The following is a 17977-nucleotide window of genomic DNA, read 5'->3' on the forward strand; positions in this document are numbered from 1 at the left end:
GAGGGAGAGAGAGAGAACGTGAGGGAGAGAGAGAGAACGTGAGGGAGAGAGAGAGAGAGAACGTGAGGGAGAGAGAGAGAACGTGAGGGAGAGAGAACGAGAGAACGTGAGGGAGAGAGAGAGTGTGTGTGTGAGAGAGAGAGTGTGAAGAGCAAACTCCTGTTTCCCTGCATTAAAGTTCAGGTTGAAAACTGCCAGCCTTCCTTTAAAACCCTTAGACCCCCAACTAACCAGAACATCACCCTGGCCGCAGCACACCCCACCCTGACACCCCCAGGCTCAGGTACCCGCCACAGGCAGAAGCAGTCCCTCACGTCCCTTACACCACCCCACAAAACACTGTCCCACTGACAGTGGCAGCAGGATGGCACAGTGGTTAGCACCACTGCCTCACAGTGCCAGGGACCCGGGTTCGATTCCTGGCTAGTGTCACTGTCTGTGTGGAGTCTGCATGTTCTCCCCATGTCTGCATGGGTTTCCTCCGGGTGCTCCGGTTTCCTCCCACAGTCTGAAAGACCTGCTGGTTAGGGTGCATTGGCCGCGCCAAATTCTCCCTGTGTACCCAAACAGGCGCCGGAGTGTGGCTACTAGGGGATTTTCACAGTAACTTCATTGCAGTGTTAATGTAAGCTAACTTGTGACTCTAATAAATAAAACCTAAACAGCGCTCCCTCAGCACTGACCCTCTGACAGTGCGGCGCTCCCTCGGCACTGACCCTCTGACAGTGCGGCGCTCCCTCGGCACTGACCCTCTGACAGTGCGGCGCTCCCTCGGCACTGACCCTCTGACAGTGCGGCGCTCCCTCGGCACTGACCCTCTGACAGTGCGGCGCTCCCTCGGCACTGACCCTCTGACAGTGCGGCGCTCCCTCGGCACTGACCCTCTGACAGTGCGGCGCTCCCTCGGCACTGACCCTCTGACAGTGCGGCGCTCCCTCGGCACTGACCCTCTGACAGTGCGGCGCTCCCTCGGCACTGACCCTCTGACAGTGCGGCGCTCCCTCGGCACTGACCCTCTGACAGTGCGGCGCTCCCTCGGCACTGACCCTCTGACAGTGCGGCGCTCCCTCGGCACTGACCCTCTGACAGTGCGGCGCTCCCTCGGCACTGACCCTCTGACAGTGCGGCGCTCCCTCGGCACTGACCCTCTGACAGTGCGGCGCTCCCTCGGCACTGACCCTCTGACAGTGCGGCGCTCCCTCGGCACTGACCCTCTGACAGTGCGGCGCTCCCTCGGCACTGACCCTCTGACAGTGCGGCGCTCCCTCGGCACTGACCCTCTGACAGTGCGGCGCTCCCTCGGCACTGACCCTCTGACAGTGCGGCACTCCCTCAGTACAGACCCTCTGACAGTGCGGCACTCCCTCAGTACAGACTCTCTGACAGTGCGGCACTCCCTCAGCACTGACCCTCTGACAGTGCGGCGCTCCCTCAGCACTGACCCTCTGACAGTGCGGCGCTCCCTCAGCACTGACCCTCTGACAGTGCGGCGCTCCCTCAGTACAGACTCTCTGACAGTGCGGCACTCCCTCAGCACTGACCCTCTGACAGTGCGGCACTCCCTCAGTACAGACTCTCTGACAGTGCGGCGCTCCCTCAGCACTGACCCTCTGACAGTGCGGCGCTCCCTCAGCACTGACCCTCTGACAGTGCGGCGCTCCCTCAGCACTGACCCTCTGACAGTGCGGCACTCCCTCAGTACAGACTCTCTGACAGTGCGGTGCTCCCTCAGCACTGACCCTCTGACAGTGCGGCGCTCCCTCAGCACTGACCCTCTGACAGTGCGGCGCTCCCTCAGCACTGACCCTCTGACAGTGCGGCACTCCCTCAGCACTGACCCTCTGACAGTGCGGCGCTCCCTCAGCACTGACCCTCTGACAGTGCGGCGCTCCCTCAGCACTGACCCTCTGACAGTGTGGCGCTCCCTCAGCACTGACCCTCTGACAATACGGCGCTCCCTCAGCACTGACCCTCTGACAGTGCGGCGCTCCCTCAGCACTGACCCTCTGACAGTGCGGCACTCCCTCAGCACTGACCCTCTGACAGTGCGGCGCTCCCTCAGCACTGACCCTCTGACAGTGCGGCGCTCCCTCGGCACTGACCCTCTGACAGTGCGGCACTCCCTCAGTACAGACCCTCTGACAGTGCGGCACTCCCTCAGTACAGACTCTCTGACAGTGCGGCACTCCCTCAGCACTGACCCTCTGACAGTGCGGCGCTCCCTCAGCACTGACCCTCTGACAGTGTGGCGCTCCCTCAGCACTGACCCTCTGACAGTGCGGCGCTCCCTCAGTACAGACTCTCTGACAGTGCAGCACTCCCTCAGCACTGACCCTCTGACAGTGCGGCACTCCCTCAGTACAGACTCTCTGACAGTGCGGTGCTCCCTCAGCACTGACCCTCTGACAGTGCGGCGCTCCCTCAGCACTGACCCTCTGACAGTGCGGCGCTCCCTCAGCACTGACCCTCTGACAGTGCGGCGCTCCCTCAGCACTGACCCTCTGACAGTGCGGCGCTCCCTCAGCACTGACCCTCTGACAGTGCGGCGCTCCCTCAGCACTGACCCTCTGACAGTGCGGCGCTCCCTCAGCACTGACCCTCTGACAGTGCGGCGCTCCCTCAGCACTGACCCTCTGACAGTGTGGCGCTCCCTCAGCACTGACCCTCTGACAATACGGCGCTCCCTCAGCACTGACCCTCTGACAGTGCGGCGCTCCCTCAGCACTGACCCTCTGACAGTGCGGCACTCCCTCAGCACTGACCCTCTGACAGTGCGGCGCTCCCTCAGCACTGACCCTCTGACAGTGCGGCACCCCCTCAGCACTGACCCTCTGACAGTGCGGCGCTCCCTCAGCACTGACCCTCTGACAGTGCGGCACTCCCTCAGCACTGACCCTCTGACAGTGCGGCACTCCCTCAGCACTGACCCTCTGACAGTGCGGCACTCCCTCAGCACTGACCCTCTGACAGTGCGGCGCTCCCTCAGTACAGACTCTCTGACAGTGAGTGTTTTGACTGCATTGAGAGTCTATCTGGAAACAACAGTTGGGGTTTTTTGAGTTGAGAGTCTGTCTCAGACACTGAAGTTACTTCATTTAATTTTACTCAAAAGAACTTTGTGACTCTTGAAGGACACTCTTCAGACTGTGAAACGCTGCTTCACTTATCCCCGTGTCTGACCTGTAAATATGCCTCCAATCCTAGTCTCTTCTGCTCCAGGGCTTTGGGTCTTCGATTCAGGCCTCGCTTGGACGGGAATTCTGGCGTTTTTGTCATTTTTTTCAACTGTTGAAAACAAAAACAAGGAATTTGGTCAGCGTGGAACATGGACAATTCCCCGGATCAGAGATTCCGAGAGGATGGAGTGTTCGGCGAGTGATGGGGGGCTGGGGGGAGCACAGGGGACCGGGGGAGGAGCGGCACAGGGGAGGCAGTGAGAGGGTGGCCTCCGGGGCTGTGGGGGGTGGGGGTGGGGGGCGGTAAGGAGGGGGTATACAGTAGCCAGGGTGGTGGGGGGAAGGAGGGGCACATTGCTGTTGCCTGCACGTACAGAATTGTCTGTGCCAACAAACAATCTCTTGTCTGTCCAGGTCTTCACTGATTACATGATGACATCAGGCAGTAATCAGCGCTATCGCTGATCGTTACCGTGCGCTGAGAAATCAGCGCTATCTCGAATCATTACTGTGCCCTGAGAAATCAGCGCTATCGCTGATCGTTACCGTGCCCTGAGAAATCAGCGCTATCGCTGATCGTTACCGTGCCCTGAGTAATCAGCGCTATCGCTGATCGTTACCGTGCGCTGAGAAATCAGCGCTATCTCGAATCATTACCGTGCTCTGAGAAATCAGCGCTATCGCTGATCGTTACCGTGCCCTGAGAAATCAGCGCTATCGCTGATCGTTACCGTGCGCTGAGAAATCAGCGCTGTCTCGAATCGTTACCGTGCCCTGAGAAATCAGCGCTATCGCTGATCGTTACCGTGCCCTGAGAAATCAGCGCTATCGCTGATCGTTTCCGTGCGCTGAGAAATCAGCGCTATCTCGAATCGTTACCGTGCGCTGAGAAATCAGCGCTATCTCGAATTGTTACCGTGCCCTGAGAAATCAGCGCTATCTCGAATCGTTTCCACGCGCTGAGAAATCAGCGCTATCGCTGATCGTTACCGTGCCCTGAGAAATCAGCGCTATCTCGAATCGTTACTGTGCGCTGAGAAATCAGCGCTATCTCGAATCGTTACCGTGCGCTGAGAAATCAGCACTATCTCGAATCGTTACCGTGCCCTGAGAAATCAGCGCTATCTCGAATCGTTACCGTGCCCTGAGAAATCAGCGCTATCTCGAATCGTTTCCGTGCGCTGAGAAATCAGCGCTATCTCGAATCGTTACCGTGCCCTGAGAAATCAGCGCTATCTCGAATCGTTACCGTGCGCTGAGAAATCAGCACTATCTCGAATCGTTACCGTGCCCTGAGAAATCAGCACTATCTCGAATCGTTACCGTGCCCTGAGAAATCAGCACTATCTCGAATCGTTACCGTGCCCTGAGAAATCAGCACTATCTCGAATCGTTTCCGTGCCCTGAGAAATCAGCACTATCTCGAATCGTTACCGTGCCCTGAGAAATCAGCGCTATCTCGAATCGTTACTGTGTGTACTATCTACAAGATGCACTGCAGCAACTCACAAGGCTCCTTAGGCAGTTCCCTTCACCTCTACCATCTAGAAGGACAAGGGCAGCAGATACCTGGAGGTTCCCCTCCCAGTCACTCACCATCCTGACTTGGAAATATATCGCCGTTCCTTCACTGGGCCAAAATCCTGGAACTCTCTCGCTAACAGCACTGTGGATGTACCTACACCACACTCTAATGATCCAAGAAGACAGCTCACCATCACTAGATCTGCTTTCTCTATTCTCCCAGAGACCCCAATAGCTGTTAACATCACCAGGGTCCAGGGACAGGATGTGGATTCATGTGCAGGGGATTGGGGAGGGGGCACCAGGTTGCAGGAAGGGAGTGGGGGCAGGTTGGGGGATGGGGCCGGGGTCTCTGACCTTCTTGTGGAGAGCCTGGAAGTCTCGGTATCTTCTCTCGACCAGGTGTTTCCTCCCATTGCTGAGAACCTCCACTCGGAAAACCTGCAACAAGAAACAGCATCGGTGACTCCAGCCCCAGACTGACCGCCTCCGGACAGGGGCCTGACCGCCTCCGGCCTCCGGACAGGGGCCGACCGCCTCCGGCCTCCGGACAGGGGCCGACCGCCTCCGGCCTCCGGACAGGGGCCGACCGCCTCCGGCCTCCGGACAGGGCCTGACCGCCTCCGGCCTCCGGACAGGGCCTGACCGCCTCCGGCCTCCGGACAGGGCCTGACCGCCTCCGGCCTCCGGACAGGGCCTGACCGCCTCCGGCCTCCGGACAGGGGCCGACCGCCTCCGGCCTCCGGACAGGGGCTGACCGCCTCCGGACAGGGGCCGACCGCCTCCGGCCTCCGGACAGGGGCCGACCGCCTCCGGCCTCCGGACAGGGGCCGACCGCCTCCGGCCTCCGGACAGGGGCCTGACCGCCTCCGGCCTCCGGACAGGGGCCGACCGCCTCCGGCCTCCGGACAGGGGCTGACCGCCTCCGGACAGGGGCCGACCGCCTCCGGCCTCCGGACAGGGGCCGACCGCCTCCGGCCTCCGGACAGGGGCCGACCGCCTCCGGCCTCCGGACAGGGGCCTGACCGCCTCCGGCCTCCGGACAGGGGAGAGTAACTGACCCTTTGAGCTTGCTGACCCTCTAAAGCCTGGGGTAACCCCCCCCCCCCCCCCCGCAGCCTGAGTGTGAATCCCAGCTCCATCCTAACACAGGGCAGGAACTAAAGCCGGGATAAATGAGGTGAAATTCCCAACACTAACTCCAATCAGATCCTGTTTTCTAACTCCATACAGCAGGGTGTTGCCATGGTTATTAGCAGCGTGAGTTGCTATGGTTACATGTTGTATCTCTGCAAATAGAGGTTCTTAACTAAATAAATGTTGTTCCGAGTGACCATTCCCACAGCTGGCGAGGTTTTTACTGTCACACATCTGGCTTCTCAAACTGAGTAAATTTCATTCAAACTCTCACCCTCCCTCTGTCCCCTTCTGCCCCCCCCCCCCCCACTCTCCGATCGGGGGGCCCTCCCCCCGCCCAACCTCTCCGATCAGGGCCCCCCCCAACCTCTCCGATCGGGGCCCCCCCCCAACCTCTCCGATCGGGGGCCCCCCCCCCCCACTCTCCGATCGGGGGCCCCCCCCCAACCTCTCCGATCGGGGGCCCCCCCCAACCTCTCCGATCGGGGGCCCTCCCCCCGCCCAACCTCTCCGATCAGGGCCCCCCCCCCAACCTCTCCGATCGGGGCCCCCCCCCCAACCTCTCCGATCGGGGCCCCCCCCCCAACCTCTCCGATCGGGGCCCCCCCCCCAACCTCTCCGATCGGGGGCCCCCCCCCCCACTCTCCGATCGGGGGCCCCCCCCCAACCTCTCCGATCGGGGCCCCCCCCCCCACTCTCCGATCGGGGCCCCCCCCCAACCTCTCCGATCGGGGGCCCCCCCCCCCCACTCTCCGATCGGGGCCCCCCCCCAACCTCTCCGATCGGGGGCCCCCCCCCCCCAACCTCTCCGATCAGGGCCCCCCCCAACCTCTCCGATCGGGGGCCCCCCCCCAACCTCTCCGATCGGGGGCCCCCCCCCCCCAACCTCTCCGATCGGGGACCCTTCCCCAACCTCTCCGATCGGGGACCCCCCCCCAACCTCTCCGATCGGGGACCCCTCCCCCGCCGGCCCCCCCCTCCCCCACCTCTCCGATCACGCCCCCCCCCTTCTCTAATTGAGTCACACCTTGAGGATTGTTTTGGGCTGAGGAAGGACATTCTTACTCCTGAGGGAGGTCAGTGAAAGTTCACCAGCCTGATTCCTGGAATGGCCGGGCTGACTGGATCGACTGGGCTTCTACTCACTGGGATATAACATCCTGCCGGGACTGGACAGGCTAGGTGAGGGAAGAATGTTCCCGACATTGGGAAAGTCCAGAACTCAGGGTCACTGTCTAAGAATAATCTGTTCAAGAGGGAGGTGGATGTGGCTCTTGTGGTGAAAGAGATGAATGGGTTTGGAGAGAAAGCGGGAGTCAGATACTGAAAGTGCACGATCGGATTGAGTGGTGGTACAGGCTCGAAGGGCTGAATGGCCTACTCCTACACCTATTTTCCATGTTTCTATGTTTCTCTTCTTGGAGAAAGGGGATTAATTTCAACTCACTCCCTGTTCCTGTACAGTGGTATTATTCTGGTACAGCGCCCTGTCTGAATGGGCAGCACGCTGGCACAGTGGTTAGCACTGCGGCCTCACAGTGCCAGGGTCCCGGGTTCAATTCCCAGCTTGTGTCACTGCCTGTATGGAGTCTGCACATTCTCCCCATGTCTGCGTGGGTTTCCTCCGGGTGCTCTGGTTTCCTCCCACAGTCTGAAAGATGTGCAGGTTAGGTGGATTGGCCGTGCTGAAATTACCCCTTATTGTCAGGGGGATTAGCAGGGTAACTATGTGGGATTAGGGCCTGGGTGGGATTGTTGGTGCAGAATCAATGGGCTGAACGGCCTCTTTCTACACTGTGGTGATTCTATGACTATTCGTCCTCACTCAGCTTTGGACCCATTGTGTGAAGTGTTCAGTTCCTCTCAGACCCTTCACAGATTCCCAAGGGGAAGTTCTCACTCAGTATGTGTCCCAATCAGTGCAGTTTCGAATCATGGTCACATTTCTTACTCTCAAACCAGCTGCAGTCTCCGGGTTAGGATGTTGTTGGTGAGTTACAGTGAGTGGCTGTCTGTGCAGATTGGAGGATGGAGCTGTGTCAGCACAGAGATTCCCTATCCAATTCTCCTGCACACAGGAACCCAGAGGAAGGTTACAATGCAGAAAGAGGCCATTCAGGCCACAGTGTCCGCACTGGCCAAAACAGACAGAAGAAACTAACCAATCATTTTAATCCATTTTTCCAGCACCTGACCTGGAGCTTTGCAGGTTCCAGTGTTACAGATTCAAGAATCTATTCACTGAGTCCAGCATCTCAGCTTCAAGCGAGTTCCTTATACTCACCGCCCTCAGTTTCTCCTCACCTCTCCCTACATCTACAGCTCCTGACCCCTCAGTGAGGTTCTTCCTGTCTTGGCCTACAGTGTAGTTAGGCTGCCCTACAGTCTCCTCTGTTCTGAACCAACCCTGGTGTAACCATCATTGAATCCCCCACTCTCAACATCCTGGGAGTTACCATTGACCAGAAACTCAACTGGACTCACCACATCAACACAGTGGCTGTGAGAGCAGGTCAGAGGCTGGGAATACTGCAGCGAGTAACTCACCTCCTGACTCCCCAAAACCTGTCCACCATCTACAAGACACAAGTCAGGCATAATCCACTTGCCTGGATTGGTGCAGCTCCAACAACACAAGAAGCTCAACACCATCCAGGACAAAGCAGTTCTGTTTGATTGGTATCACATCCACAAACATCCTCTCCCTTCATCACCGACACTCAGTAGCAGCAGTGTGTACTATCTACAAGATGCACTGCAGCAATTCACCAAAGATCCTCAGACAGCACCTTCCAAACCCACCACCACTTCCATCTAGAAGGACAAGGGCAGCAGATACATGGGGAACACCCCCACCTGTAAGTTCCCCTCCAAACCACTCATCATCCTGACTTGGAAATGTATCGCCATTCCTTCACAGTCACTCAGTCAAAATCCAGGAATTCCCTCCCTAATGCATTGTGGGTTAACCCACAGCACGTGGACTGCAGCGACTCAAGAAGGCAGCTCACCACCACCTTCTCAAGGAGCAGCTAGGGATGGGCAGTAAATACTCGCCAGTCAGTGATGCCCATGTCCAATGAATGAATTAAAAAACCCTCCTTGTTACTTCCTCAAAACATTCTATTAAGCCATTAAGATACAATCTCACCCAGACTAAGCCATGCTGACTATCCCAGCTGTTCCAAGTGATGGTTTATTCAGTCCTCAGAATTGTTTCCAACAATTTACCCACCACTGAAGTCAGACTGACTGATAGTTTTCTGGCTGATCCCTTGCACTTTTTTAAAATACCGTACAACATTCAGCACCCTCCAATCCTCTGGGAGCTTGTCTGCTTCTAATGAGAAGTGGAAAATGCTCCTTACGATCACTGCTTGTTCCTGCCTGGTTTCCATTCACAGACTGGGATACCATCTATCTGACCCTGGTGCCTTGCCCACCTCCCACATAACTGCCCCTCCAGCGCAGCCTGAGACTATTCCATCACATGAGGCTTCACAAACAAACTGAACACATTCTCAACAAATCACCACACTGTCTAACAGGGGCAGAGAATTCAGACCATCGCTGGCTGGGCACTGAGGTCAATTCTCCCATCCAGAGATCAGGAATCTCAGCACAGACAGGGATTGTGATCAGAGTCACAGATATACAACTAAGGATATTATTAAATTATAAAGAGTGCAGAAAAGATTTACTAGGAGGCTACCGGGACTTGATGGATTGAGTTATAAGGAGAGGCTGGATAGACTGGGACTTTTTCCCTGGAGTGTAGAAGGCTGAGGGGTGATCTTATAGAGGTCTATAAAATAATGAGGGGCATAGATCAGCTTTTCCCAAAGGTAGGGGAGTCTAAAACTAGAGGGCATAGGTTTAAGATGAGGGGGAGAGATCCAGAAATGTCCAGAGGACGTCTCTCTCTCTCTATCCCGGGATTTTCACACTCCCCCCCTCTATCTCTCTATCCCGAGATTGTCACACTCTTTTCTCTCTCTATCCCGGGATTTTCACACTCTCTCTCTATCCTGGGATTTTCACACACTCTCTCTATCCCGGGATTTTCACACACTCTCTCTCTCTATCCCTGGATTTTCACACTCTCTCTCTCTCTATCCCGGGATTTTCACACTCTCTCTCTCTCTCTATCCCGGGATTTTCACACTCTCTTTCTCTATCCCGGGATTTTCACACTCTCCCTCTCTCTCTCTCTATCCCGGGATTTTCACACTCTCTCTCTCTCTCTATCCCGGGATTTTCACACTCTCTCTCTCTCTATCCCGGGATTTTCACACTCTCTCTCTCTCTATCCCGGGATTTTCACTCTCTCTCTCTCTCTATCCCGGGATTTTCACTCTCGCTCTCTCTCTCTATCCCGGGATTTTCACACACTCTCTCTCTCTCTATACCGGGATTTTCACTCGCTCTATCCTGGGATTTTCTCTCTCTCTCTCTCTATCCTGGGATTTTCACACACACTCTCTCTCTCTCTCTATCCCGGGATTTTCACACTCTCTCTCTCTATCCCGGGATTTTCACACTCTCCCTCTCTTTCTCTCTATCCCGGGATTTTCACACTCTCTCTCTCTCTCTATCCCGGGATTTTCACACTCTCTCTCTCTCTATCCCGGGATTTTCACACTCTCTCTCTCTCTATCCCGGGATTTTCACACTCTCTCTCTCTCTATCCCGGGATTTTCACTCTCTCTCTCTCTCTATCCCGGGATTTTCACTCTCTCTCTCTCTATCCCGGGATTTTCACTCTCTCTCTCTCTATCCCGGGATTTTCACACACTCTCTCTCTCTCTATACCGGGATTTTCACTCGCTCTATCCTGGGATTTTCTCTCTCTCTCTCTCTATCCTGGGATTTTCACACTCTCTCTCTCTCTCTCTATCCCGGGATTTTCACACTCTCTCTCTCTCTCTCTCTCTATCCTGGGATTTTCACTCTCTCTCTCTATCCCAGGATTTTCACACTCTCTCTCTCTCTATCCTGGGATTTTCACACTCTCTCTCTCTCTATCCTGGGATTTTCACACTCTCTCTCTCTCTCTCTCTATCCCGGGATTTTCACACTCTCTCTCTCTCTCTATCCCGGGATTTTCACACTCTCTCTCTCTCTCTATCCCGGGATTTTCACACTCTCTCTCTCTCTATCCCGGGATTTTCACACTCTCTCTCTCTCTATCCCGGGATTTTCACACTCTCTCTCTCTCTATCCCGGGATTTTCACACTCTCTCTCTCTCTATCCCGGGATTTTCACACTCTCTCTCTCTCTATCCCGGGATTTTCACACTCTCTCTCTCTCTATCCCGGGATTTTCACACTCTCTCTCTCTCTATCCCGGGATTTTCACACTCTCTCTCTCTCTATCCCGGGATTTTCACACTCTCTCTCTCTCTCTCTCTCTATCCCGGGATTTTCACACACTCTCTCTCTCTCTATCCCGGGATTTTCACACTCTCTCTCTCTCTCTATCCCGGGATTTTCACACTCTCTCTCTCTCTATCCCGGGATTTTCACACTCTCTCTCTCTATCCCGGGATTTTCACACTCTCTCTCTCTCTATCCCGGGATTTTCACACTCTCTCTCTCTCTATCCCGGGATTTTCACACTCTCTCTCTCTCTCTCTCTATCCCGGGATTTTCACACTCTCTCTCTCTCTATCCCGGGATTTTCACACTCTCTCTCTCTCTATCCGGGATTTTCACACTCTCTCTCTCTCTCTCTCTATCCCGGGATTTTCACTCTCTCTCTCTCTCTATCCCGGGATTTTCACACTCTCTCTCTCTCTCTATCCCGGGATTTTCACACTCTCTCTCTCTCTATCCCGGGATTTTCACACTCTCTCTCTCTCTCTCTCTATCCCGGGATTTTCACACTCTCTCTCTCTCTATCCCGGGAATTTCACACTCTCTCTCTCTCTCTCTCTATCCCGGGATTTTCACACTCTCTCTCTCTCTATCCCGGGATTTTCACACTCTCTCTCTCTCTATCCCGGGATTTTCACACTCTCTCTCTCTCTCTCTCTATCCCGGGATTTTCACTCTCTCTCTCTCTCTATCCCGGGATTTTCACACTCTCTCTCTCTCTCTCTCTATCCCGGGATTTTCACACTCTCTCTCTCTCTATCCCGGGATTTTCACACTCTCTCTCTCTCTCTCTCTATCCCGGGATTTTCACACTCTCTCTCTCTCTATCCCGGGATTTTCACACTCTCTCTCTCTCTCTCTCTATCCCGGGATTTTCACACTCTCTCTCTCTCTATCCCGGGATTTTCACTCTCTCTCTCTCTCTATCCCGGGATTTTCACACTCTCTCTCTCTCTCTATCCCGGGATTTTCACTCTCTCTCTCTCTCTATCCCGGGATTTTCACACTCTCTCTCTCTCTCTATCCCGGGATTTTCACAGTCTCTCTCTCTCTCTCTATCCCGGGATTTTCACACTCTCTCTCTCTCTCTATCCCGGGATTTTCACACTCTCTCTCTCTCTCTCTATCCCGGGATTTTCACACTCTCTCTCTCTCTCTATCCCGGGATTTTCACACTCTCTCTCTATCCCGGGATTTTCACACTCTCTCTCTCTCTCTCTATCCCGGGATTTTCACACTCTCTCTCTCTCTATCCCGGGATTTTCACACTCTCTCTCTCTCTATCCCGGGATTTTCACACTCTCTCTCTCTCTATCCCGGGATTTTCACACTCTCTCTCTCTCTATCCCGGGATTTTCACACTCTCTCTCTCTCTCTCTATCCCGGGATTTTCACACACTCTCTCTCTCTCTATCCCGGGATTTTCACACTCTCTCTCTCTCTCTATCCCGGGATTTTCACACTCTCTCTCTCTCTATCCCGGGATTTTCACACTCTCTCTCTCTATCCCGGGATTTTCACACTCTCTCTCTCTCTATCCCGGGATTTTCACACTCTCTCTCTCTCTCTCTCTATCCCGGGATTTTCACACTCTCTCTCTCTCTCTCTCTATCCCGGGATTTTCACACTCTCTCTCTCTCTATCCCGGGATTTTCACACTCTCTCTCTCTCTATCCCGGGATTTTCACACTCTCTCTCTCTCTCTATCCCGGGATTTTCACACTCTCTCTCTCTCTCTCTCTATCCCGGGATTTTCACTCTCTCTCTCTCTCTATCCCGGGATTTTCACACTCTCTCTCTCTCTCTCTATCCCGGGATTTTCACACTCTCTCTCTCTATCCCGGGATTTTCACACTCTCTCTCTCTCTATCCCGGGATTTTCACACTCTCTCTCTCTCTCTCTCTATCCCGGGATTTTCACACTCTCTCTCTCTCTATCCCGGGAATTTCACACTCTCTCTCTCTCTCTCTCTATCCCGGGATTTTCACACTCTCTCTCTCTCTATCCCGGGATTTTCACACTCTCTCTCTCTCTCTCTCTATCCCGGGATTTTCACACTCTCTCTCTCTCTATCCCGGGATTTTCACTCTCTCTCTCTCTCTATCCCGGGATTTTCACACTCTCTCTCTCTCTCTATCCCGGGATTTTCACAGTCTCTCTCTCTCTCTCTATCCCGGGATTTTCACACTCTCTCTCTCTCTCTATCCCGGGATTTTCACACTCTCTCTCTCTCTCTCTATCCCGGGATTTTCACACTCTCTCTCTCTCTCTATCCCGGGATTTTCACACTCTCTCTCTATCCCGGGATTTTCACACTCTCTCTCTCTCTCTCTATCCCGGGATTTTCACACTCTCTCTCTCTCTATCCCGGGATTTTCACACTCTCTCTCTCTCTATCCCGGGATTTTCACACTCTCTCTCTCTCTATCCCGGGATTTTCACACTCTCTCTCTCTCTATCCCGGGATTTTCACACTCTCTCTCTCTCTCTCTCTATCCCGGGATTTTCACACACTCTCTCTCTCTCTATCCCGGGATTTTCACACTCTCTCTCTCTCTCTATCCCGGGATTTCACACTCTCTCTCTCTCTATCCCGGGATTTTCACACTCTCTCTCTCTATCCCGGGATTTTCACACTCTCTCTCTCTCTATCCCGGGATTTTCACACTCTCTCTCTCTCTCTCTCTATCCCGGGATTTTCACACTCTCTCTCTCTCTCTCTCTATCCCGGGATTTTCACACTCTCTCTCTCTCTATCCCGGGATTTTCACACTCTCTCTCTCTCTATCCCGGGATTTTCACACTCTCTCTCTCTCTCTCTCTATCCCGGGATTTTCACTCTCTCTCTCTCTCTATCCCGGGATTTTCACACTCTCTCTCTCTCTCTCTATCCCGGGATTTTCACACTCTCTCTCTCTATCCCGGGATTTTCACACTCTCTCTCTCTCTATCCCGGGATTTTCACACTCTCTCTCTCTCTATCCCGGGATTTTCACACTCTCTCTCTCTCTATCCCGGGATTTTCACACTCTCTCTCTCTCTATCCCGGGATTTTCACACTCTCTCTCTCTCTCTCTCTATCCCGGGATTTTCACTCTCTCTCTCTCTCTATCCCGGGATTTTCACACTCTCTCTCTCTCTCTCTCTCTATCCCGGGATTTTCACACTCTCTCTCTCTCTATCCCGGGATTTTCACACACTCTCTCTCTCTCTCTCTCTATCCCGGGATTTTCACACTCTCTCTCTCTCTATCCCGGGATTTTCACACCCTCTCTCTCTCTCTCTCTATCCCGGGATTTTCACACTCTCTCTCTCTCTATCCCGGGATTTTCACTCTCTCTCTCTCTCTATCCCGGGATTTTCACACTCTCTCTCTCTCTCTATCCCGGGATTTTCACAGTCTCTCTCTCTCTATCCCGGGATTTTCACACTCTCTCTCTCTCTCTATCCCGGGATTTTCACACTCTCTCTCTCTCTCTATCCCGGGATTTTCACACTCTCTCTCTCTCTCTATCCCGGGATTTTCACAGTCTCTCTCTCTCTCTCTATCCCGGGATTTTCACACTCTCTCTCTCTCTCTATCCCGGGATTTTCACACTCTCTCTCTCTCTCTCTATCCCGGGATTTTCACACTCTCTCTCTCTCTCTATCCCGGGATTTTCACAGTCTCTCTCTCTCTCTCTATCCCGGGATTTTCACAGTCTCTCTCTCTCTCTCTATCCCGGGATTTTCACAGTCTCTCTCTCTCTCTCTATCCCGGGATTTTCACACTCTCTCTCTCTCTCTCTATCCCGGGATTTTCACACTCTCTCTCTCTCTCTCTATCCCGGGATTTTCACACTCTCTCTCTCTCTCTATCCCGGGATTTTCACACTCTCTCTCTCTCTATCCCGGGATTTTCACACTCTCTCTCTCTATCCCGGGATTTTCACACTCTCTCTCTCTCTATCCCGGGATTTTCACACTCTCTCTCTCTCTATCCCGGGATTTTCACACACTCTCTCTCTCTCTATCCCGGGATTTTCACACTCTCTCTCTCTCTATCCCGGGATTTTCACACTCTCTCTCTCTATCCCGGGATTTTCACACTCTCTCTCTCTCTATCCCGGGATTTTCACACTCTCTCTCTCTCTCTCTCTATCCCGGGATTTTCACACTCTCTCTCTCTCTATCCCGGGATTTTCACACACTCTCTCTCTCTCTATCCCGGGATTTTCACACTCTCTCTCTCTCTATCCCGGGATTTTCACACTCTCTCTCTCTATCCCGGGATTTTCACACTCTCTCTCTCTCTCTCTCTATCCCGGGATTTTCACTCTCTCTCTCTCCCTATCCCGGGATTTTCACACTCTCTCTCTCTCTCTCTCTATCCCGGGATTTTCACACTCTCTCTCTCTCTCTCTCTATCCCGGGATTTTCACTCTCTCTCTCTCCCTATCCCGGGATTTTCACACTCTCTCTCTCTCTCTCTCTATCCCGGGATTTTCACACTCTCTCTCTCTCTCTCTCTATCCCGGGATTTTCACACTCTCTCTCTCTCTATCCCGGGATTTTCACACTCTCTCTCTCTCTCTCTCTATCCCGGGATTTTCACACTCTCTCTCTCTCTCTCTCTATCCCGGGATTTTCACACTCTCTCTCTCTCTCTCTCTATCCCGGGATTTTCACACTCTCTCTCTCTCTCTCTCTATCCCGGGATTTTCACACTCTCTCTCTCTCTCTCTCTATCCCGGGATTTTCACACTCTCTCTCTCTCTCTCTCTATCCCGGGATTTTCACACTCTCTCTCTCTCTCACTCACCGTGTGGATTTTCTCCGAGTTTCCGCTGGTTTCTTGTCCAATGGACGGGATCCGGATTTGGATCATCCCGGAGTCAATCCGGAGCCGGGACACCGGGAGCGGCTCCAACCGGGACTGAACCCGGACTCACCCACCCGCTGGAACCGAGCCAGATCCGGAGTGGATCGGGAGCGGGTCCGGAGTGGATCGGGAGCGGGTCCGGAGTGGATCGGGAGTGGATCGGGAGCGGGTCCGGAGTGGATCGGGAGCGGGTCCGGAGTGGATCGGGAGTGGATCGGGAGCGGGTCCGGAGTGGATCCGGAGTGGATCGGGAGCGGGTCCGGAGTGGATCGGGAGCGGGTCCGGAGTGGATCCGGAGTGGATCCGGAGTGGATCGGGAGCGGGTCCGGAGTGGATCCGGAGTGGATCGGGAGCGGGTCCGGAGTGGATCCGGAGTGGATCGGGAGTGGATCCGGAGTGGATCCGGAGTGGATCGGGAGCGGGTGATCTGTGCGGAGCGGCTCCCGGATCAGTCACTGAGTTAATGCAGAATCAGCGCTTCCCATTGGCTACAGCTGGGATAGGATAGAGAGGCCGAATGCCCACCCCCCGGGGGGGAAGTTCTGCCCTCAGGCTGGGGGGTGTCTGTCTGTCTGTCTGTGTCCCCCACCCCCCAGGAGCAGAAACTCAGTGAGAATCGAGTCTGAGCCACAAACCCTCGGGAACTCCGGGAATGGGGGGGGGGGGGGACTGTTTCCTGGGAATGGGGATAAAGTCAGTGGGAATGGAGTCTCCCTGTGCCCGGGGGGGGGGGGACAGGAAACTGCAGCTTTGTGTCTGGAGGAGAATCACAAAGTGAAAATAATTCAACATTAGCACCCCCCCCAGACACACACCCCCAGAAACCTTCCCCACCCCCAGCCCCTCCCGTACCCACACCCCCCACTCCTGAAAAGTCTGCCTGTAATTTTTAGGTTTTATCCCTCAGTCCCAGACTCCCCAAAAGCAAAATTACTTTCTCGCCAACCTCACTGTCAATTTGTCTCAATATCAAATCTCACCCTTTAACCAGGGAATGTCACAGTCAGACCCATTGGATGCCAGGTCCTGATAAACCTCCCCCCCCGCCCCAGCTCAGTCCACCCTCCCTGTAATGTGGTGTCTCCAACAGTTACTGGTAAACTCCAGGGTTTCTCTAACCACAGCTTTGTATCCCGCTTCTATTCTAAACCTCCAGATATAAAAGCTCGTATTCAATTCTCCTTTCCGATTCTCTCCTGTTGCTGTGTTTCACGTTTTAACGATCGAGAGAGCTACAGCGCCAAAATTCTCTTTGGGTCGCCACCGTTTTGAGTTTTTTGACATTTGGAAACTTCTCTTTTATCTTTCTGAGGTGTAAGGTGGATGACTTCACATTTACCTCCACTGGAATCCATGTGCCATGGATCCAGGTAGCACAGTGGTTAGCACTGCTGCTTCACAGCACCGGGGACCCGGATTCAAGTGGCTTGGGTCACTGTCTGTGTGGGGTTTGCACATTCTCCCCGTGTCTGCATGGGTTTCCTCCAGGTGCTTCAGTTTCCTCCCAAGTCTGAAAAATGCACTGTCCGTGCTACATTCTCCCTCAGTGTACCTGAACAGGCGCCAGAGTATGGCAGCCAGGGGATTTTCACAGTAGCTTCATTGCAATGTTAATGTAAGCCTACTTGTGGCACTAGTAAATAAACTTTAAAATGGTTTTGCCCATTCATTTAAACTGTCAGTATCCCTCTGCAATCCTACACTTCCATCTGCGTTGCTGACAATGGTGTTTCTCTCTGTGTCAATTCGGATGTGTGACTTTCGATCCTCATCATCGAAGAGGGTTGTTAATAAATATGAAAACAGTTGAGGTTATTGTGGGACACCACCAGTCACATTACCCTAAGCTCCAAGAGCTGCTGCAACATAACCATTTGGCTGTGTCTCAATCACCTCGGGGAC

The 17977-nt window shown here is 54.1% G+C and overlaps 1 protein-coding gene across 1 annotated transcript in view; it reads right to left on the reverse strand.

Moving 5' to 3' along the window:
• Nucleotides 1-16170, reverse strand: part of LOC145360819 (sorting nexin-24-like) — a 22874-nt gene extending 6704 nt beyond the window's left edge. Inside the window, exons 1-3 of the mRNA XM_080216295.1 lie at nucleotides 16016-16170; nucleotides 5058-5141; nucleotides 3181-3285 (exon numbers count right to left, since the gene is read on the reverse strand). Coding sequence (XP_080072421.1) covers nucleotides 3181-3285; nucleotides 5058-5141; nucleotides 16016-16081 — 255 coding nt within the window. The 5' untranslated portion in view covers nucleotides 16082-16170. The remainder of the gene's footprint in view (nucleotides 1-3180; nucleotides 3286-5057; nucleotides 5142-16015) is intronic.
• Between the last annotated feature and the right edge of the window lie 1807 nt (nucleotides 16171-17977).

The sequence above is a fragment of the Carcharhinus amblyrhynchos genome, chromosome 32 (genome assembly GCF_965287045.1).
Source record: "Carcharhinus amblyrhynchos chromosome 32, sCarAmb.v2.hapA, whole genome shotgun sequence".
Lineage (NCBI taxonomy): Eukaryota > Metazoa > Chordata > Chondrichthyes > Carcharhiniformes > Carcharhinidae > Carcharhinus > Carcharhinus amblyrhynchos.